At 40.3% G+C, this 19,942-nt stretch overlaps 1 protein-coding gene across 1 annotated transcript in view; it reads left to right on the top strand.

Annotated features, from left to right (window-relative positions):
• The window catches only part of Dscam1 (Down syndrome cell adhesion molecule 1), a 54,679-nt gene that overhangs the window by 7,041 nt on the left and 27,696 nt on the right, over positions 1-19,942 (top strand). Inside the window, exons 6-10 of the mRNA XM_089598871.1 lie at positions 4,591-4,740; positions 12,020-12,149; positions 13,904-14,340; positions 14,425-14,681; positions 14,749-15,061. Of these exons, the coding sequence (XP_089454997.1) occupies positions 4,591-4,740; positions 12,020-12,149; positions 13,904-14,340; positions 14,425-14,681; positions 14,749-15,061 (1,287 nt within the window). The remainder of the gene's footprint in view (positions 1-4,590; positions 4,741-12,019; positions 12,150-13,903; positions 14,341-14,424; positions 14,682-14,748; positions 15,062-19,942) is intronic.

Below are 19,942 nucleotides of genomic sequence, written 5' to 3'. Positions count from 1 at the left end.
GGTAAATTCTAAAATTACTAAATTATTTAATGATGTATTTTTGTTGACCACATAATAGGAATCCATAATTGTAAATCGTTGACTCTATAAACGTTGTTGCAATGATCATGGAAACGTAAAAGATCATTTCAATTTTTTTTTCATCAGTCATGTAAACGATGTTTGTAGAAAATTAAAAAGTCGTTTGATTAGTTGTGACGCAGGCCTACCACCCGGAGATAATGACCGAGTATATCATACGCGGCAATTCGGGAGTTTTGCGGTGCAGGTACGATAACTTTTGTCCAAACTACGTTTGTAAATATCAGTAATCATTGATGAAATTTTCATTCATGAAAAAATTTTCCAACGTGATGACGAATCTAAAAAAATAAGTTTAAAATAATTGTTTTTTTTTTTTTTACTTTACTCACTTTCTGAGTACAGCATACCCAGCTACGTAAGCGAATTCGTGACAGTTGAGGCTTGGATTCGAGAAGACGGCGAGACTTATTTGCCCTCGTTTCAAAATTCTGCGACAGACTCGGGTACATAAATATAGAGTAAAATAATGCTGAAATGCATCAAACGTATCATGCACCTTTTTTTATTCTGTATACCATAACTGTACTGTTTGTCCGTTCCATTGTTTTCCCGTCCTTCCTAGACCATTTGGAGATGTATAAATATTCATGGGTATCGGTAAAATTACTCAATTGAATTAATGTTTCTTGTGTATGTGCTGCCACTGATACTTGGTATGAACTGATTTGTTGGCAAGGGCCCGAGCAGTTGTATGGCAGTCTTATGTCACTGAGGCCGAGATCGAGTCAATAAACTAGACAGTTGAGCAAATTTTTTACTTAGTGACGACAAAACTGTAGCACGTGAAAATTCAACGATACATTGATCTCTTTTTTAGTGATAGTATGAAATCGCTTCGAGTTTGCAAGTTTGAAAAAAATACCGTACTAGCAATCTTAAAAGGTTTATTTTTCAGTCGTGGATAGCGTATACAGTGAACACCATTCTCTTTATAGAATAAATTTTACAGAACGTTTCTATAACGATTCATGCCCGTGGGTGAAAAGTATGTATATGACGCTACTTTTATCGTTTTTCACATTTTTACTCGTTGGATTTTTTTGTCAACGTCACTGCAACTCATTGTGAAAACGCAATAGATATCCACGAATGACACTCAATGGCGTCGGGAACTCTAAAGTTGGTGCTTTTAAAAAATTTTTCGACACAACACGAACTTGTTTAAGCGTACCCGTATTGCTCGTGTGCTCAGCTTCCCCATGAGCCATGCGTAACTCGGCGATCTCATTTTCGATTTTCGAGTCACTTTTTAGCTTTTGTCTATCCTCCATCGGTCACATCTAGTTGATATACCCTTTACGTCCATAAAAATCTGTTGGGACAATTTTACTCGGCCAATACATTTATTTTTAAGCTTCTTTTGCAGCAGCGTTAAGAATTTCCCTCAAATGCAGTATAGAGTCTTTTTGGTCTGTGAAGAGCCACGCGTTGTGATGATATAAAATACACGTACTGGGAGAGTGCCCCGCTTTGATGAATAAATAAACGGTATAAAAAAAAAATAGATCGAGAAAAAAATAATCGTCCAACGGTATCTGAAACAGTGTAAAAAAAAATATTCAAGCGGCTTATGAAAGCTATACGTCTGACCGCACGTATGTTGATACTACTTAAATTGTATGGTATCGATATTGCGGGTGATTCGTCTACTCCTTGGAGCGATACTCGTGGGAGTCACTTAAGTCTGCGAATTAAAAAAACAAAGTATACACTTGTATACAGAAATAATTTTAAATATAAAGAAAAATATAGGTGTACATAATATGTAGTGTACGCTAAAAATTTGCCAATTAACTGTAAATGTATCTTGTACATGTGCTGTCGTTGCTGCTGTTGCTGTAACTACGAAAATATGAACCGGCACACGCGTAGTTGTGTCGCAGTCTTACATTACCGAGGCCGAGAACGAATACGTCATACTAAATAACCACGCGATAGTGAAATGCCGACTGCCGTCCTTTATAAGCGAGTTTATCTACGTCGACCAGTGGGTTGACAACGAAGGCAATATTTACACGACCGGCAGGGAGTATGGTAGGGGTTTTTTTTTTTTTTTTTTTCGATTGCACGTCATACCTACTTAGCTGTGACATGCTGCGTTTTGTTTTTCTAACCGGTATACGGCTGTACTTGCATACTTTCCTTGGTGTTTTTTTTCCAATTCTGCTTTCAATAATCAACTAACCATTTCCTTCCTTCAACCGATTTGCGTGAGAGCTAGAACTTCTAAACGTACGTGGGATTATTTTGGTTTTTTTTTTTTTTTTTTTTTTTTGTAAATGTCCGTTTAGGCTGCGACAGTTACTGCAGGTCAAGGAAATCATTAATCTGTTACAAAAGTGATTTATACAGGATGAGGGAAAATTGCGTATATACACGTACATATATGACGTTGGAAAAGAAGACAAAGTGGATAATAAAATCGCAAAAAAGATTGTATTATAGATGGTCAAAAAATCGTAATATTTTATCATCATTAGCAAAAACATACCAAATTGGAGTGATAGAAAAATTGTCACGAAAAACGTTGAGATAAAAATACAGACTTGCTATTTTTTCATCGAATCGGTGCTATTTTTGCAATTGAATGCCAATTACGGTCGAAAAGTGATTCAAAAATGGCTGACCTGTAAATTTTGTGTATTATATAAATAAAGTATGTTTTTAGGGTAGCTCGTATTTAAAATAAAAACTAGTAGCACATTAAAACCTCTAAGGAGTACTGTACTGTACGTATACTTTTACAAATGGCACTGTGTGAGTATAACGACGTATAGTTTTTTTTTCTTTTTATTTGGGACACTTTTTGTTGATAAAACACACCTGCCACTTGTGGTTACTTGAAAATAAAACTTACAAGTGCAGATAGGAGAAAAAAATCTTGAAACTGACGGATGAAAAAAAAAAAAAAAAAAATCGAACGAACAAAGCCATCAAAAGTAAGACTTGAATGTGCGATTGTACTTGATTACAGCTGTTTCTCAGTATTTCGAGGTTCAGGTTTACGACGTCTTCGCAATCCGCGGCAATCCGGCCGTGTTCCGGTGTCAAATAGCATCGTTTGTCAATGATTACGTAATTGTGTCCGAGTGGATCAGCTCCAGCAACGAGAGCTTTACCTTCGATAACCAGTCATACGGTACTGCTATTGTAGCACAGCCTCCCTTTTGTACACTCATCCCCGTCTCGAACCTCAAACGAAAACCTTTGTCAGGAGCGCATACGTAGACGAGAGATCGGATTTTTTTGCTCAAAAAAAGAAAAGAGAAACACGATTTGTTGTCTCAGTAAGATTTTTGTCAAAAGTAAAAATTAAACACAAGCTGAAAATTTGCCAAAATGTCTTGTGTTGCAGTTGTCGGGCAGCAATACGCAGTGAACGTCATGGATGAGCACGTCTTGCGCAACAATTTTGCGTTGCTTAAGTGCTTCATCCCTAGCTTCATCGTTGAGTTCGTACAAGTCGACGCTTGGCTCGAAGACGAGACCACGGAAATTTATCCAGGAAACGATTACGGTACTCCGCTCTAGCTAGCCAGTCAGATATTATACATCTTTCTCCCTTGCTATGTATATATGTAACACACGTTAGAGACGCCAAACGCAGTTTGACCACTCGCTCCCATTGTTACTCTGGCACGTACTACATTTCACTTTATACATTGTCTTGACCGAGGCTGGATGAGCTTACATCCCAACAACGATCAAACGTGACGAGTCGACTTTTTACACGTGAATTGCTTTGTATTTACGCTGCCCGTGTCATTACTCTCTGCCGATTGGTTACGCGTAGTACAAATGTACATCTGGGCTGTCTGAGAAACAGTTGATTTAATCATTTTCATAGTTCATGCATTCCAATAATTTTCATGGCTATTTGGCCCTCGTTTTGTCGATTTACAAATGAAAGTAAGTGTCAATCTGAGCGCGTCTTGACGTGCTCGCCATTGCGCCGTCGTACAATCGACAAATAATAACAACAATGATAATGAAAGTAATAATAATCAGGAAAATGAAAAAAAAAAAAAAAAAACAGACTCGTAGACATTCGATATGCCTCAATTCCATAAGACGTTAACTGCAGCTGCTCGCGCTGTCCCAGGCTTTACGTATATTCAATCATTGTTACGATCTCGCAAAGTGCTCTCCTTCCTCTGATTTTCCTCTTACTTTATTTCCAGCAATAATACGTTCATCTCCAGCTTACCCCTTCCCCACCCATGTAACACTCTTGCTGTTTTTTACATTTTGCAATTTGCATGCGAGTGGCTATATTTTTTACTGTTTATGCAGCTACTAACTACTAAATGCATGACGTTTGGAAATAGCCCTTTGAAGCTTGTACATAAGTACCAAAGTTTCCGTTTTTCGTAAAAAAGTTTTTGGTTTTGAGAATGAAAAAACGGAACTTTGGAAAGTTTATAAAAGTCGATGCATGATTTTTTCTTCTTTGTTAAGGAATATAAAATGCTTGTATTGATGTTACTTCTCCATCCTGTTATCTAGATGGAAAATATCTCGTGCTTCCATCTGGGGAGCTGCATATTAAAGATGTGGGCCCAGAAGATGGTTACAAAACCTACCAGTGCCGTACTAAACACAGATTGACTGGAGAAACAAGATTATCTGCTACCAAAGGACGACTCGTCATTACTGGTAAATTTTCTACATGATGAATATACTGAATATTCATTTTCAAATATTTTATTATTCATTTAATTTTCTATTCTGGTTGTGAATAGTTTTTTTTCTTTTCTTTATAGTTAAAGAGTATCGATAATAAATAAAAATAACAAAATTGGAATTAATCAGAAAACAAGACCAGAATAGAATGACCATACGTAAAAAATTTTAATTTCAAACAATAGTTGAGGTTCAATTTTTTATTAACATTCCGCACTTTCACTATAAATTATTTATAAATAACATATAAAGTATTTATTTTATATACATAATACGCAAACCCAAGCTTTATTTTGAGATGGCAAAAATAATTTTATTAGTCATAACAGCGGTTTATTAACGAATTTTTATTGGAAGCGTGTAATCTGCAGAATTAAAATAGTCAATGAGTATTTGTCCTCTAATCGTATGATAAAACATCAGTTTTGTATACTTCCAGTTTTTTCACTCATCAAAATAAAATAATTAGTAAAAATACGTTTATGTTACTCTTCTCTGTCTTACGTACATCTAAAGAATTATTCTTGAATTTGGCCTGTAAATTTGTTTACTCAGTTTTCATTCACATAGCTATAATTAAATTTATAGTTAAATATTTTCTTTCGAAATCAAGATTAACTTTAATGAAAATTTTTTACGTATGGTTTACATTTAAAAAATAAAATTGGATTATGATAAACTATCTGCGAGATTGTTCAGATAATCTATTTGTTTAAAACTAAATATTGAAAATGTATTGTCGTGCAAATAAAGACTGCTATTTATTTTGTGAACAATATCGCTGATCAAAAAGGTTTTTTTTATTAAAAATAAATTGTAATGTATTCGTTGAACGCGTGACCTTAAGAAGTTATAAATTAACGAGACACAATACAATTCAGTTTTTGTGTACATAAATAGAATAATCCAATTTTATCAATTTACATTTGATGATGTGTGTATGCGTGTATATAAGTATGCACGCAAACATGCATCTTTATAAACAAATAAACTTGGTTTTACAGAGTTATTTTAAAAGATATTGTAACTTACAGTTTTTTGATTATTTTTATTACCATTAAGTACGTTCTTAATTAGATTTAGTTACATCAATGGTCGCAAAACAAAACCAAGTTTATGACAATGATAAACCTGAATGCTGGGACAGGGTACCCCTGCGGGCACGTACAACATATTGATTTGCGCCACCGGAGAGCATTTTCTTATTAAATTATCCAGCTAACGAGAACTTTTGTCAGAACCATTTGGTGCTCAATTGTAATTTTCTTGATTTTCAAATGATGGCTTTCTTGTTGACTAATTCCCTCGCGTTTCACTTGGAAGTAAAGTTAAAAATTTCGCCCCTCCCTCCTCTATTCGGGTCACTCGATTAGAAAAATACGGCTTGGAAAATTAATGCGATACCTTGATGACATGTAGAATTATGTATTACAACTCTCACATCACTTTTTTCGCCCATACAAAAATCATTGAAAATATCTTGATACGATTAACTGTGCAGAACCTGTGGGAAGTGTAAGACCGAAATTTCCAACTTTGGAGAATCTGATTGGACTAACCACCTCTTCAGCTAAAAATTTACGGCTTCTTTGCCCGGGGCAGGGATTTCCAGTCCCGTCTTATAGGTATACAAATTTTAGTTGCATTTACACTGAAAATACCTTCTAATTCTCTAAATAATTCTTAATCTTGCGTCTCTCGCAAAATACAATACGAAAAAGAAAGTAGTGATTAGAGGTATCGCATTATCGAACTCAACGCAATTCACACAAAAGTATTTGGATTTTACCAAAGTCAGGGCTTATAACCGGTAGCAAACGTGCGACCCAAATTCCCCTAACTTCTTTGTCCATTCCAAGGCTCCCCAGTATAACGATAACTAGGTAGGCCTTCGTGATACACGGGTACTTAGTACATAACAATGATCAGACCTCAATTTTACGCTTACACTGATGTTGGGCAAGTACATGTAAAATAATCTGAAAAAAAAAAAATCGAGCCGTATTAATCATGAAATAAGTACAATCTAGGCTTACAGTGATTCTAATGCCAATCGTACATCATTCTAAGACTTGATTATTTTTTTGTATTATTATTAAAAGGCCGCCTTCTGTATTTGTTCGTAGAGCCTGTCGCTGGTGTTAAACCAAAATTTTCCACGAGCGAGAACTCTCGCACTTACACTAATCGGTTCGGCGAACCCTTGACGCTGTTTTGTCTAGCACAGGCGTTTCCTGTTCCAGTTTTCAGGTATTTTCAATTATCAGAATTTGATTTATTTATTTTCATACGATACTCCACGTGCAATCGTATGTGGGCACCGTTTCGCCTAAAAAATAACCCAACAGCTATTCGGCTCATTATTTTTTTTCATTAGTTAAAAACAAAATTTATTTTTTGAAACACGTTTTAACTTTTCCTTCAAACGAACCCAAAATGATGGATATCAGTTAAGGGCTTAAGTAATCGGGATTTGATACTCGATCTAAAAACGTGGTGCCATTATACAACGTAACGAACTCGACGCGTGCCGCCTGTGTCTTCAATATTTTCTAAAATTATCCGCAGAGCCCGTTGGGAGCGCACGTCCGAAATTTCCTACGATGGCCGATTCACAAACGTTTAAAGCTATGCTCAATGGCGCCATGACTCTTCTATGTCCTGCCCAAGGGTTTCCCGTTCCTATGTACAGGTAATTCATACACGCCCAACTAACCGAAATACACTAAAGACTCGGAATTACATTTATTGACACATTAGAACCAGCCTCGAGCACTCGACCGCAGCTTGCAGGTGGCAGTGATCTTCAACGGTTTACGTCTGCCACGGGCAAATCCGTTACTTTGACCTGTCCTGCGCAAGGATTTCCAGTTCCGCTTTATAGGTAGAAATCCTCTTTGGAGTTGATCGTCAATAATTACAAATCATTGTGGCCATCGCATGTAGTGTAAGTTGCTAGCGTTGCCCAAGGGTCTCCCATCCCAGAGGTTTCACCGTTTATGCGAAACGTTTTTCCACCAGTTTAACTTTTTCGCACTGTAAACTTATAGAACCAGCTTCGAGTACGCGTCCACAGTTGTCTGGTGGCACGGATTTTTTTCGATTCAGTTCAGCATCGGGCAAGAGTGTAACCATTCAGTGCCCAGCTCAAGGATTTCCGGTTCCTCTTTATAGGTAGACCATGCAATTGTACAACTGAGTTGTTCTCCTCCATATGCTCGTACATACTCGATAGTGGTGGTTGTGTTTTGTCCCACGTATTCAGGTTTTGAAATGAATATATATTCGGTATTTTTATTAACTGTTTCGTGGAATGATCGAAATACAGAGCCAGTTTCGAGTACAAGGCCCAAAATAACAACCTTAGACGTAAAATCCACCAACCCCACCAATCAGTTCGGACAGCCCTCGACCTTGATCTGTCCAGTCCAAGGTTTTCCGGTACCTTCTTTCAGGTAATTTGAAAATGAATCATTTACATTAAAATCGGTTTTTTGAAATTTCATTCCTACTGGCCTAAAGACCATCATCACCCAAAGTGGTGAAAAAGTGCTCTCAGAGTGTCACTTCTGCTCCAGCTAGGTAGTTAAAATTATCTTGTCATACGATGTATATTCCTGCGATAGAACCAGCATCCAGTGTCAAGCCAAAATTGTCGAGTTCTGATATAAAGGTTATCATGCCGATTGCCAGTACGTCCGTGGTGTCTCTGGTGTGTCCGGCACAGGGATTCCCCGTTCCAGCAACACGGTTTGTTCATAAAACTCTTTGCAATGCCTAAATTTCAAGGAGCTTTTTCTTTTCCTTTTTTCATACAGAGCCATCCTCCCACACTAAGCCAAAATTAGCTACCAATCGAAAAGTCGAATTCGTAGACGCATCGGTAGGCGTTTCGACGGACATGATGTGTCCTCTTCAAGGGCATCCCGCTCCTCGTACTAGGTGATTACAAAGGATTCATTTAGCTTTTCCAAAAATATTGCACATATTAAAGATCAATTGATAAACGCTTTGTTCTCTGGGGTAGCCTTGTCCCGCGAGGGTTGTCTTTGAAAATAAATACTTTAATACGAGCGTTCTTTGCGTAACTTAGAGCCAGTCGCTACAAAGGCACCGAAATTTTTGAATGATGCAAAAAAATCGTGGTACGACAAATCTTCAGGCTCCGACATAACCTTGTTCTGCTTAGCTCAAGGGTTTCCTGTCCCGAGCTACAGGTAACAACGAAATTAAGTATTGAAAAAAAATATATATACATACTGACCACATAACATCCCATATCCCGATGAATCTCGATAGAACCAGTATCGACAAAACCGCCCAAATTCTCCAACGATGCCGTACTCGCTTGGTACGTCAAGGTTGCTGGCCGCGACATCACCTTGACTTGTCCCGCTCAAGGGTTCCCAGTCCCTAGCTACAGGTATACTCGTTACGATGTTGTTGTTTGTTCTAACGAAGCCGAAACTTGTGCTTAATAATGCGATGATAGAACCGGTGGCGACTAAAGCACCAAAGTTTTCGAACGACGCGAAACTAGCCTGGTACGATAAGCGATCCAAACACCCAATAACGCTACTATGTCCAGCCCAAGGGTTTCCCGTGCCATCTTTCAGGTAAAGCGGTCATTCTCCCGCTCAAAGTGCTTTATTTATTTTACCTATTTATACATACACTTTGTGTACGTGCATCGCGCGTGAACAATGCAATGATATCAGAACCCGTGGGAAGCAAGGCTCCCGCTCTGGTGGGCGATCTTAGAGGCGGCTGGATGATGAAAAAAGCCCAGAGCAACATAACCTTACTGTGTTCCGCCCAGGGTCACCCTATCCCCGTATTTAGGTAAATTGTCCAAAACTTTTGGTATTTATCTGTACTATAATTTTTTCTCTTTGCACGCGTTGTTTTCACCTCGTTGTTTGGCAGAGCCCCTTCAAAGTAGAGCGCCCTCTGTTATCGGCGAAAAAGGAAGCCTCATGGAAAGACGAACTAACAATGATATCGTGATTCTGTGCCCAGGACAGGCTTATCCTGTTCCGACATTCAGGTAAACGTGGCGCGATGGAAAATACGTGTACTTACCATCAATCACGAGGACTATATGGTCGAATTGCCACGTTTTTACGGGAAAACGATTTAATTAAACCACTAACACATGTTTAATTAGTCGTCATTGTTGCTAATTCGTTTGTGTGCGTATGTGATTCTTGTAAAGAACCTGTTGGTAGTAAATCGCCGTCAGTTACGGGGGATACGAAAAGATGGATGCAAATAAAAAATTCCCAAGCCTTCGAAATACCGTGTCACGCACAAGGACATCCAGTTCCAGCTTTCAGGTAGAACGTTTAAGTGAGATTGCACATGGAGTTTAATTTTTTTTTTTGCTCTCTGTAAATTGGTGATCTCGTTTTTATTATAATTAAAATAGTTATCATCTGATAGGTAGGTGTATAGAAATCAGTTGAAGGAAGTAAATAATTTTTTCTAGAACCTTTGGGAGTAAAGGCGCCAAACTTTCCAACGGATTCTCGTATTAACTCGATTTCGCGGTCGATTAACGAATCCTTGACACTGGTATGTCCCGCTCAGGGCTATCCTGTCCCAATGTTCAGGTAAATTTAACTGTCTCGAAATTTCGATCGAGAAAGTTTCGTTTATACACAAAATAACAATTACAACTATCATGACCCGATGGATGTATAGGAATCAGGAGGTAAATAATTTTTTTTTAGAACCTATGGGAGTAAAGGCGCCAAACTTTCCGACGGATTCTCGTAGTAATTCATTTTTGCGGTCGATTAACGAATCATTAACACTGCTTTGTCCCGCTCAGGGCTTTCCTGTCCCAATGTTCAGGTAACTTCCTTTTTTTGCCTCGATCGGGGAAGTTTTTTTTTTTTTTTTTTTTTCAATCTACCACTCGAGAAAAAAAAGAAATTAGTAATAAGAAAGCCACATGCATTCGCACAATCGCCTGGCACGTGATTATTTTCTTTGAAATATCCTACATAGAACCAGTGAACGGCGCAAAACCTAGAGTGGCATCGACGCAGAAATATGATGTTCTTACGAGTTCGATTAAGTCTCAAGTAGTAATGCTTTGCCAAGCTCAAGGACATCCAGTTCCACATTTCAGGTAGTTTTTTTTTTTTTTTTTTTTTGAGAAAGAAAAATTTCCAACTACGCAGATATCGGCGTAAATAAAAACACAATCAAAAAGTGGGCGTTGACATATATTGGGTTAACTGAAAAATAATATTCCCAGAACCAGTTAACGGTGCGGCGCCAAAGGTTCCACCGACGGCTAAAATAACGGTTCTCTCGATAAAAATGACGACGACGGTGGCGTTGTTATGCCAAGCCCAGGCTAACCCGATCCCAGTTTTCAGGTAATACAACAAAGCCGAGGCCACACGATTCCTACGTGGCGGGTACAAAAATCGTCAAAACGTCACGTTGACTTATGTTTTTTAGAGCCGCTTGGCAGTAGTCCGCCTCGTTTACCGCCCAGATCGAAATTCGACGGAATCATTAGGCCGATCGGGACTCGGGTGGCTTTGCTCTGCGAAGCCCAGTCCAGCCCGGCACCGCTTTATAGGTTCGCCGACATTTACTTTCGACCACAATGTTCTAATGAGCACACCAAAAAAACCCACTCCCAGCATTTAGAACGGCACCTTTTTTTTGAATAAATAAGCTTCTGGCGTATACATTGAATTTCGCTCCTTACGTGATGTATGTATAGAACCACTGGGCGGCAGCCCTCCGCGTTTACCGCCGAGGTCGAAGCTGGGCGAGGTGACGAAAGCGTTCGGACAAATGATAACGATGTTGTGCGAAGCGCAGTCCAGTCCTCCCCCGCTCTACAGGTGAGAAAGAGCCGTGCATCTCGTGATTGGCGTAAAAAAAGGCTTTCTTGTTAAATTTCTCGTTAGTGGGGACAATCGCACTGCGAGTACCCGTTCCCAGCATTAATTATAGTTAGAGAGCAAATTGCAATAGGAAAAACATTTGTCAGAGCCCAGAACGGGAATGCCGCCCAATGTCAAGGACAAGGATTTCAACGGCATGAAGAGATCGGTAGGGGCCGGCAATACGGTCGGTTTGCTTTGTCCCGTGCAGGGTTTCCCGTCTCCTGCATTCAGGTATACTGGGTCGATCATGTTAAATTTTTTTTTTTTTTTTTTTTTTCCCCCATTAAATGTGAATTTTCGTTGTTGTGGTTCCCTCATTGATGCACAAAAACACGTAGAGCCAAACAGTAACGTGGCGCCTCGAATCGCCGGCGAGCGCTACGAGGGTGGCCGTCTGCTGAGCGTCAAGCAAACTAGTATCGTGGCCCTGATGTGCGCGGTCCAGGGCTCGCCGGTGCCCATCCAAAGGTACTGCACGATCGTCACCGCAATCCACTGGATTCGCTTTCTTTTTTCTTGACCGCTTTGGAGCCGAGTTTTGGCAGATATACTTTCTAGAAGTCAACGTACGAGTTTTTGGCCACATGCGTTCATCAGTTCGGTGTGCGATCGTCCCTTTTTGCATTTAGATGCTTTTACGTCGCTAAACAACAATTTTGATTTATGTAGATGTCATCTTCATTAGCAGCTGAATTTTAGTGTTGGCTGTGGGGCCTTAAAATCGCACGTGTTTGTGAGTCATTTTTACCGAGGATAGGATTTATGTCATATTAAATGGAATTTCTTCTTTTTTGTTCCAAAATTGATTAGAGAAGGTTTTTTTCTTTTTTTTTCTTTTTTTCTTTCTCATTGAAACATACAGAAGACTAGCGATGCTTGGGATATTTTTGAGACGCACTTTCGAAAAAGAAAAAAAAAAAAATGTAATAACCGCGATGAGGGTATAAGACGAGTCAGTTGGTTCTCGTCGTTGCAGATCCTGCTAGTAACGTTGCTCCGCGATACGCAGGAGAACGTTATGAGGGCTGGAAAATAGTTGAGGTGCCTATTTTTAATACCGTAGCCGTGAGTTGCGCCGTACAAGGTTCGCCCGTGCCGATCACAAGGTATGTTCGAACATGTTGGGTTTTTCCAAGTGCAATGACGAAATTGTCGGACAAATGGAATCTAACCAATTTTTTTTTTTTTTTTTTTTTGGCCGAAAATCCAATCTCTTTTCGATAACATCCAGAAAAATAGACAATCGTGGTAATTAAGCATTGAAGTGTGAAACTCGAATTGATTTCTTAATTTTTTGATCGGTAGAAATATTATCCAATAAATTAATATTTTAGTAGCCTTTGAGAACAAGATATGAATTAAAAAATTTATAAAAATGTGTAACGTAATCGTAAAAGATAAATAAGTAGGCATGTATCATTTTAACATTTTCTTTTTTGTCTTGAAAAAAATATAATAAAATAAGGTAAAGTAACGTAGTATAATTTTGACGAGTTGAAGTTTAAAAAAAATTGAGCTTAATTTAATAAAAAGTTTCTAGTTCAATAAACAACCGATGAGTCAGTGTCGATTGGTTTTCTGTGAAACCGTTTCACAGTCCTTGTTCACTCGAGGTGGATGGTGTCATGGCTTATTTTTGCTATATTTTCTTACACACAATACACAATTTTTATTTATTCACATGGAGAAAATATTACTTATTTTACCGATATTTATTTATTTATACCAATATATTGTTTTCTCACGGAAATAAAGTAAATCCAGAATTTTATTTTCTCCATGTGAATAAATAAAAAAAATTCATCAAACACTTTCGCAATGAAATTATTCTTTGATTCGAAAAAAAAAAAAAATTAAAATTCCAAAAAAACTGAATGTAACATTATACCTGTTGACATTTTCAATCACTCAAATAGTTTTGAAAACTCACGTATGAATTTTCACATTATAATAAACGTGTCAACCATTTGCTCGACAAAGTTAAATAACGATCTTTAACCGTGAATCTACTACAAACATTATTCAACGCGTCGGGTTGAGTAAAAGATCAAAGCATAATTTCTGTCGCTCGCACGCTAACCAATACTACTAAAAGCTTGAACAATTAATTGTAAACTGGTATATAAAAAAAGTGGTATTGATGAGCGTTGTAGAGCGTCACACACATACCCGAGCTGGTCGAAACGTTCAGTCCTTAACCGCCGCCCCGATTGTGTTTGCAGATGGTACAAGTTCATCGACGGCACGACCCGTCGTCAGCCAGTGCAGCTAAACGAGCGCGTGCGCCAAGTGAGCGGCACCCTGATCATCCTCGAGGCCCAAGTCGAGGACTCGGGCAAGTACCTCTGCGTCGTCAACAACTCGGTGGGCGGTGAGAGCGTCGAGACCGTGCTCACTGTAACCGCGCCCCTCTCGGCCGAGATCGAGCCCAGGAGCCAGACCATCGACTTTGGCAGGCCCGCCACCTTCACCTGCAACGTCAAGGGCAACCCCATCAAGACCATCTCTTGGCTCAAGGACGGCAAGCCCCTCGGCCACGAGGAGGAAGTCCTTAGGATCGAGAGCGTCAAGAAGGACGACAAGGGCATGTACCAGTGCTTCGTGCGCAACGACCAGGAGAGCGCCCAAGCCAGCGCCGAGCTCAAGCTTGGCGGACGATGTGAGTGTACATACAATACCTTCGGAGCGTTATACTTTTCAAATGTGGCCGTAATGTACGTGATTGGCGTTACTTCGTTTCCAGTCGAGCCACCCCAGATACGCTCGGCCTTCCACGAGGAGACCCTGCAGCCGGGGCCCAGCGTCTTCCTGAAGTGCATCGCCAGTGGGAACCCCACGCCCGAAATCACCTGGGAGCTGGACGGGAAAAAGTTGTCCAACACCGAGCGCTTCCAAGTCGGCCAGTACGTGACGGTGAACGGCGACGTGGTGTCAAACCTCAACATCTCGAGCATCCACACCAACGACGGTGGCCTCTACAAGTGCATCGCTTCCTCCAAGGTACGGTTATTTAGCGGCTAGTTGTAACTTGCCACGTGACTCGCCTCCGTGTGTCTTTTTGTCGTAGGTCGGCTCAGCCGAGCACTCGGCGCGCCTTAACGTGTACGGGCTGCCGTTCATCCGGCACATGGACAAGAAAGCCATAGTGGCCGGGGAGACGCTGCGGGTCACCTGTCCCGTGGCCGGTCACCCCATCGAGAGCATCGTCTGGGAGCGGGACACCAGGGTCCTACCCATCAATCGCAAGCAGAAGGTCTTCCCCAACGGGACCCTCATTATCGAGAACGTCGAGCGAATGACCGACCAGGCCACTTACACCTGCGTCGCTCGCAACGCCCAAGGATACAGCGCACGGGGCACCCTCGAGGTTCAAGTCATGGGTGAGTCTCGACTTTTGTCCTCGTCCCTTTATCTTCGATTACAGTTTAACCGCGATAAAGAACAATAGGTGGAATTTCATTTTTTTCAACTTTGATCAATATTCGAGATAATTCTTTTTTTTTCAACTTGCCGTTTTTGATGTATATATATATATATTTTTTTTTTTCAAGTAATTCATAATTATTTCATCGTAAGAAAACTTTTATGAAATTCGTACGATTACTGTATACAAGTATATTATAAGTAACAAGGTATAAATCAGTACATAGTACTTTATAGAAGAAGAAAAATTTGCACAGTGACTACCTTGGATATGCGTAGTCACGTGCAAGATACTCTTAGATGATAAATTTTCAGGTACGACGAGACAGCTGTTGATTAAATGATTTTTTTTTTTTTTTTTCGTCTCTTCCACCACACCGTCTTGTCTAGCAATTATGAACGACATGATGAGAGCTAGGTTTCATATTGCGGATTAAGAGAATGTGAGGTGCCAGCGGAAACGAGTCGTTTCTACACCTGTATGTACTGTCAAATTAGGATTTTAAGCTAATAACGACGATTCACACGCAAATTGAAAAAAAAAAAGAAAACAAAAAAACACAGCCACAAACTATATACTTACATTGGCTTAGATCCACGGAAATCATCGAAAACCATAAACACGTCCATTTAAATCACCCTCGATCGATATGATGCTCTACAATAGTTTTACGCTTTGCCACCAGTCAATCGCACATATAGAACAATCATGACACACATAATGGTTTATCCGTACAATTACGCTTTCAAGTCATTTGACACAGATAACGAATCAAATGCGACGTATTAGTCATCTCATATAACGCTCATCTCGAGTGTATCTGCACTTGTCTGCTTTTAACCATGTTTTCCCCATGAAATATTTATCGTGCATAACATGCCACCATCACATGATTCTTGTCAATCACCACTAATGTTTAATCTGGTGTAACCGTCGATCGACCTTATAACGAAAAAATGAATAACCTCGTGTTGCAGTGCAGATCATTTAATTACAATAGGTGCACATCCATTCATTTGCTTTGCGCAGGAAACGCAGCAGTTAACGCAAGCTTGCCGCAAATCAACGGTTATCGCGTCGCAATTATTTTACCAGGGTTGCAAATAACTGTATAAACTTTTTATTTAATTGCACGTTAATCGCCGTTTACCTTTAATTTTGTGCCAACTTGTAATCATATACCAAATTTGTAATTTGGTATTGGACACGTTTCAATCGCCAATCCCGAGTACTAAAACGAATCGGCACAAAGTTACTCAAGTAATGGGCGAATCAACGTTTTTGCAATTCTAAAATGCTTTACATACCGATCACATGATGTTCCGTAGTAAAACACACGTTAGCTATTGTATACCCATACGTACCCCAATCATCAGACAGATAAAAAGTGGAATAACGATATCGGTGATGAACCCAACCCCGACAGAGTTGCCGACGATACAGCCGTTCTCGTTCACGAAGTTGCCGATGAAAGCCGGCGAGTTCGCCAACCTGCAGTGCATTGTCCCGTCGGGCGACTTGCCGCTCAAGATACGCTGGACGTATCCGGGCCAGGAGATCGGCGGCACCTCGGGCGTGCTGGTGAAAAAGGTCGCCGATCGGGTCAGCATGCTCATGATCACCTCCATAACGGCCAAGCACTCGGGCTCTTACGTGTGCACGGCCGAAAACGCGGCTGGCCTCAGCTCGTACACCACCTCGCTCGTGGTCAACGGTTCGACACCCCTACTCGTCTCTCTCTCTCTCTTTTCCTTCGCTATTCTCGTAGTTTTTGTTTGAGCTCGTGCTCGAATTTTTTATTTTTTACTTTCATATCCCCCCCCCCAACCCACACCTCCGTCTATCTCTAGTCTTCCAAAAAAAACACGATTCCCTGTTCGCCCGCTGCTGTAGGGATTAAACAAACGCAGTTATCAAGCCACGGAGTCGTTTTGCCAATTTGACGTTCCATTGTGCCGGTGCCGCTACTAGCACTCGACCTGGTTAACTCTTGTAATCTTCGATTGTCGCTCTCGCTCTCTCCAACCCCCTCAGAGACTCCTTTGTCGTTTAGCTCAAACAACCGCTGCTATACGTCCTCAAGTGAGACTCTTCCGAATGAAAAACAGTAGAGTGCACTTGAAACGCTCGTTCCCTTTTTCCGTTCGGTGTCAAATACGTTGTCGATCCGCACAACCACCCAACCCAAAAAACGGCAAAACAGCACGATCGGTATGAACTCCGTTCCAACGAGTCCACTTATGATTCAAGTTTATACTATTTTTCTTTGTTGTAAATTTAATTGAGTTACGTGAAATGAGAAATATTGCCAACAGTCGCGCCGCAAATATTGCCCTTCACGTTCGGCGAGGAGCCAGCCAATTGGGGCGACCTGATGTCGGTGACTTGCTCGGTAATCCATGGATTTTTATTTTTAGTTCTTTTGTTTTATTTTCTTAACAATTCCACAGAAGAATCACTTATATCCGTCATGTGCACGAAACATAGATAATAAAAGGTGATCTCCCGATTGAAATATCGTGGGCGTTCAACGACGTGTTGTTGAAGGATAACGTGGCGCAAACTCACGATGTACTAGTGGCCAGTACGAATAAGAAAAATAGCGTTCTTAGCATCGAGTCCGTGACAGCGAGACACGCGGGTTTGTACACGTGCCACGCGTCGAATAAAGCTGGAACGGCGAGTTACTCTTCGGAGCTCAAGGTCAACGGTACGTTCGTGCAATTAATTGTGCGTACATGGCTGGTGTTATTCACACAACATACCGTCCACATTCCTGTAATCTAATTGATAATCTCACCCAAATCAAATTACCCGATTGTCAGGAAAACTGCTTGAATCGATTGTTGGTGCACTTCATCCGATACTTTTGACGATTATACTTTGCCTTTTTTCAGTTGCAGAATTATCTCACCAGGTAAACACAAATTCACATTTCGACGGTATTTCACTAATTGCTGCAGAGTAGAGTGATTATGCCCTTAGATTTTGACTATCACATATGACTTGTTAAAACGAGTATATACCAATAACGACGACTGCATGATGACAGTGATAGTTATTGGTCGGTATAATTCATTGTAATATGGGTGTTATTTATTTATTAACTATTTTAATATTCACGAATTTTATTAGTATACGAAACTATATTTGACCGAACTAGGATTTACTTCAGAGTCAGAAGTTGTTCAATAAAAGCCGTAGATAATAGGACACATGAAGTATGACCCGTAGTAGAGCTTTATACACGCGTATAAGTTTGTTGATGGACCTGAGTATACAAATAGTATGTTTCGTACGAAATTGAAAATAAAATAATTTTTTGCAACAACAGTTGCCCCGCAAATTGCTGCTTTCACCTTTGGCGACGATCCATTGAACGCGGGCGCGGATATCGCTTCTGTAACATGTGCCGTGACTGGTGATCTGCCCATGACCATCAATTGGCTGTTCCAAAACGAACCGATTGACGAAAAACGCACTGACCTTGTCATATCGAATCTTGGAAAACGTGGAAAACAATTGAGCATCGAATCCGTTGGAGCAGCCCATTCGGGGGTGTACACGTGCCAAGCGGAAAATATCGCGGGCTCGACGACTCGCTCGGCTGTCTTGAACGTCAATGGTACCTCTGAGTGATCGAATGATGACCCAATTGTATAGCTTGTCCGTGTTATTTGTTGCCATTTTTCATTTCCCTTTTCACTGAAACCACCAACCTTTTCATCCCAATACTTGGAAACTCTTCGGTGATTTCGATTATCTATCACTTTTAACAATCAAATGTTGTATCTTCGCGTAAAACCTATAGGTACGGACATTTAAAAAAAAATAAAGAAAAACACGTTTTTCCTTATACTACACAATTTACACGCTAATAGTTAAATGTAAAAATACTTGTTTTTCATACGATTCACACATATGTATTAGGCGTACTATGGTAGGGATGTATATAAATGACAGGTAGTTATAAAATTAAGCAAGGATGAAGGTCATGACCTGAAACTCTCAAGGGAAGAAATGTTACCTCTTAAAAATCGTTTTTTCCCTGCTCTCTAAAACACACAAGTCGCACCACAAATCGTCCCGTTCACGTTGGGCGAGGGCCCGGTAAACTCTTGGGAATCCATATCGACCATTTGTACCGTGTCACGTGGGGATCCGAAATTGGAGTTTTCCTGGTTTTTCAACGGTGAACCATTATCGGCTAGCGAGAGACCGGATCTATCGATAACGGGGAGCAAGCGCAGAAGCGTACTGGAGATCGAGGCGATCAGCGCTAACCACGCTGGAACGTATACGTGCGAGGTAACGACCCAGAGCGCTTGAGCTTATATCTAACAAAAAAAAAACAAAAAAAAATTCAATTTTTATATTTTAATGTCACCTTTACTCATGTTTGCATACGTATAATGCGTCGATTCGCTCCTTTCTCGTCCGAAAGGTGTCCAATGAGGCCGGTAGCGCGAGCCACAGTGCCGTGCTCGCTGTTAATGGTAATGATGATTATTAAAACTATGATCATGCATAAACTAGCATGAGATTCACGTGACCACCCTCCTTCGTCAAAATTTTACCACTTCTTGTTATTGTCTTGATAAAGATTTTCGTTACATGCTGCTGCGCTCGTTAACTTACACGGCACGCCATGTGCTTAAGATAAAATGTTCCAGTCCGCAATGTTTGTACACGCGCGATAACTCTCTCTTTCATCACCTAACAAAATCGGGCTCACTCGATTCGCTTGCACTGACAATCATAACAATATTGGTAACAACAATGAGCTTTGGCACAATCTTCAATTACTCGCCCAGGTGTAATGTATGGAAGTAACTGC

The sequence above is a fragment of the Copidosoma floridanum genome, unplaced genomic scaffold (assembly GCF_036245765.1).
Source record: "Copidosoma floridanum isolate Cflo_tuat_1 unplaced genomic scaffold, Cflo_Japanese_pri ptg000006l, whole genome shotgun sequence".
In the NCBI taxonomy this organism is placed as follows: domain Eukaryota; kingdom Metazoa; phylum Arthropoda; class Insecta; order Hymenoptera; family Encyrtidae; genus Copidosoma; species Copidosoma floridanum.
Note: the sequence above shows the minus strand (reverse complement) of the source record. Positions and strands in the feature narration are given on the sequence as shown.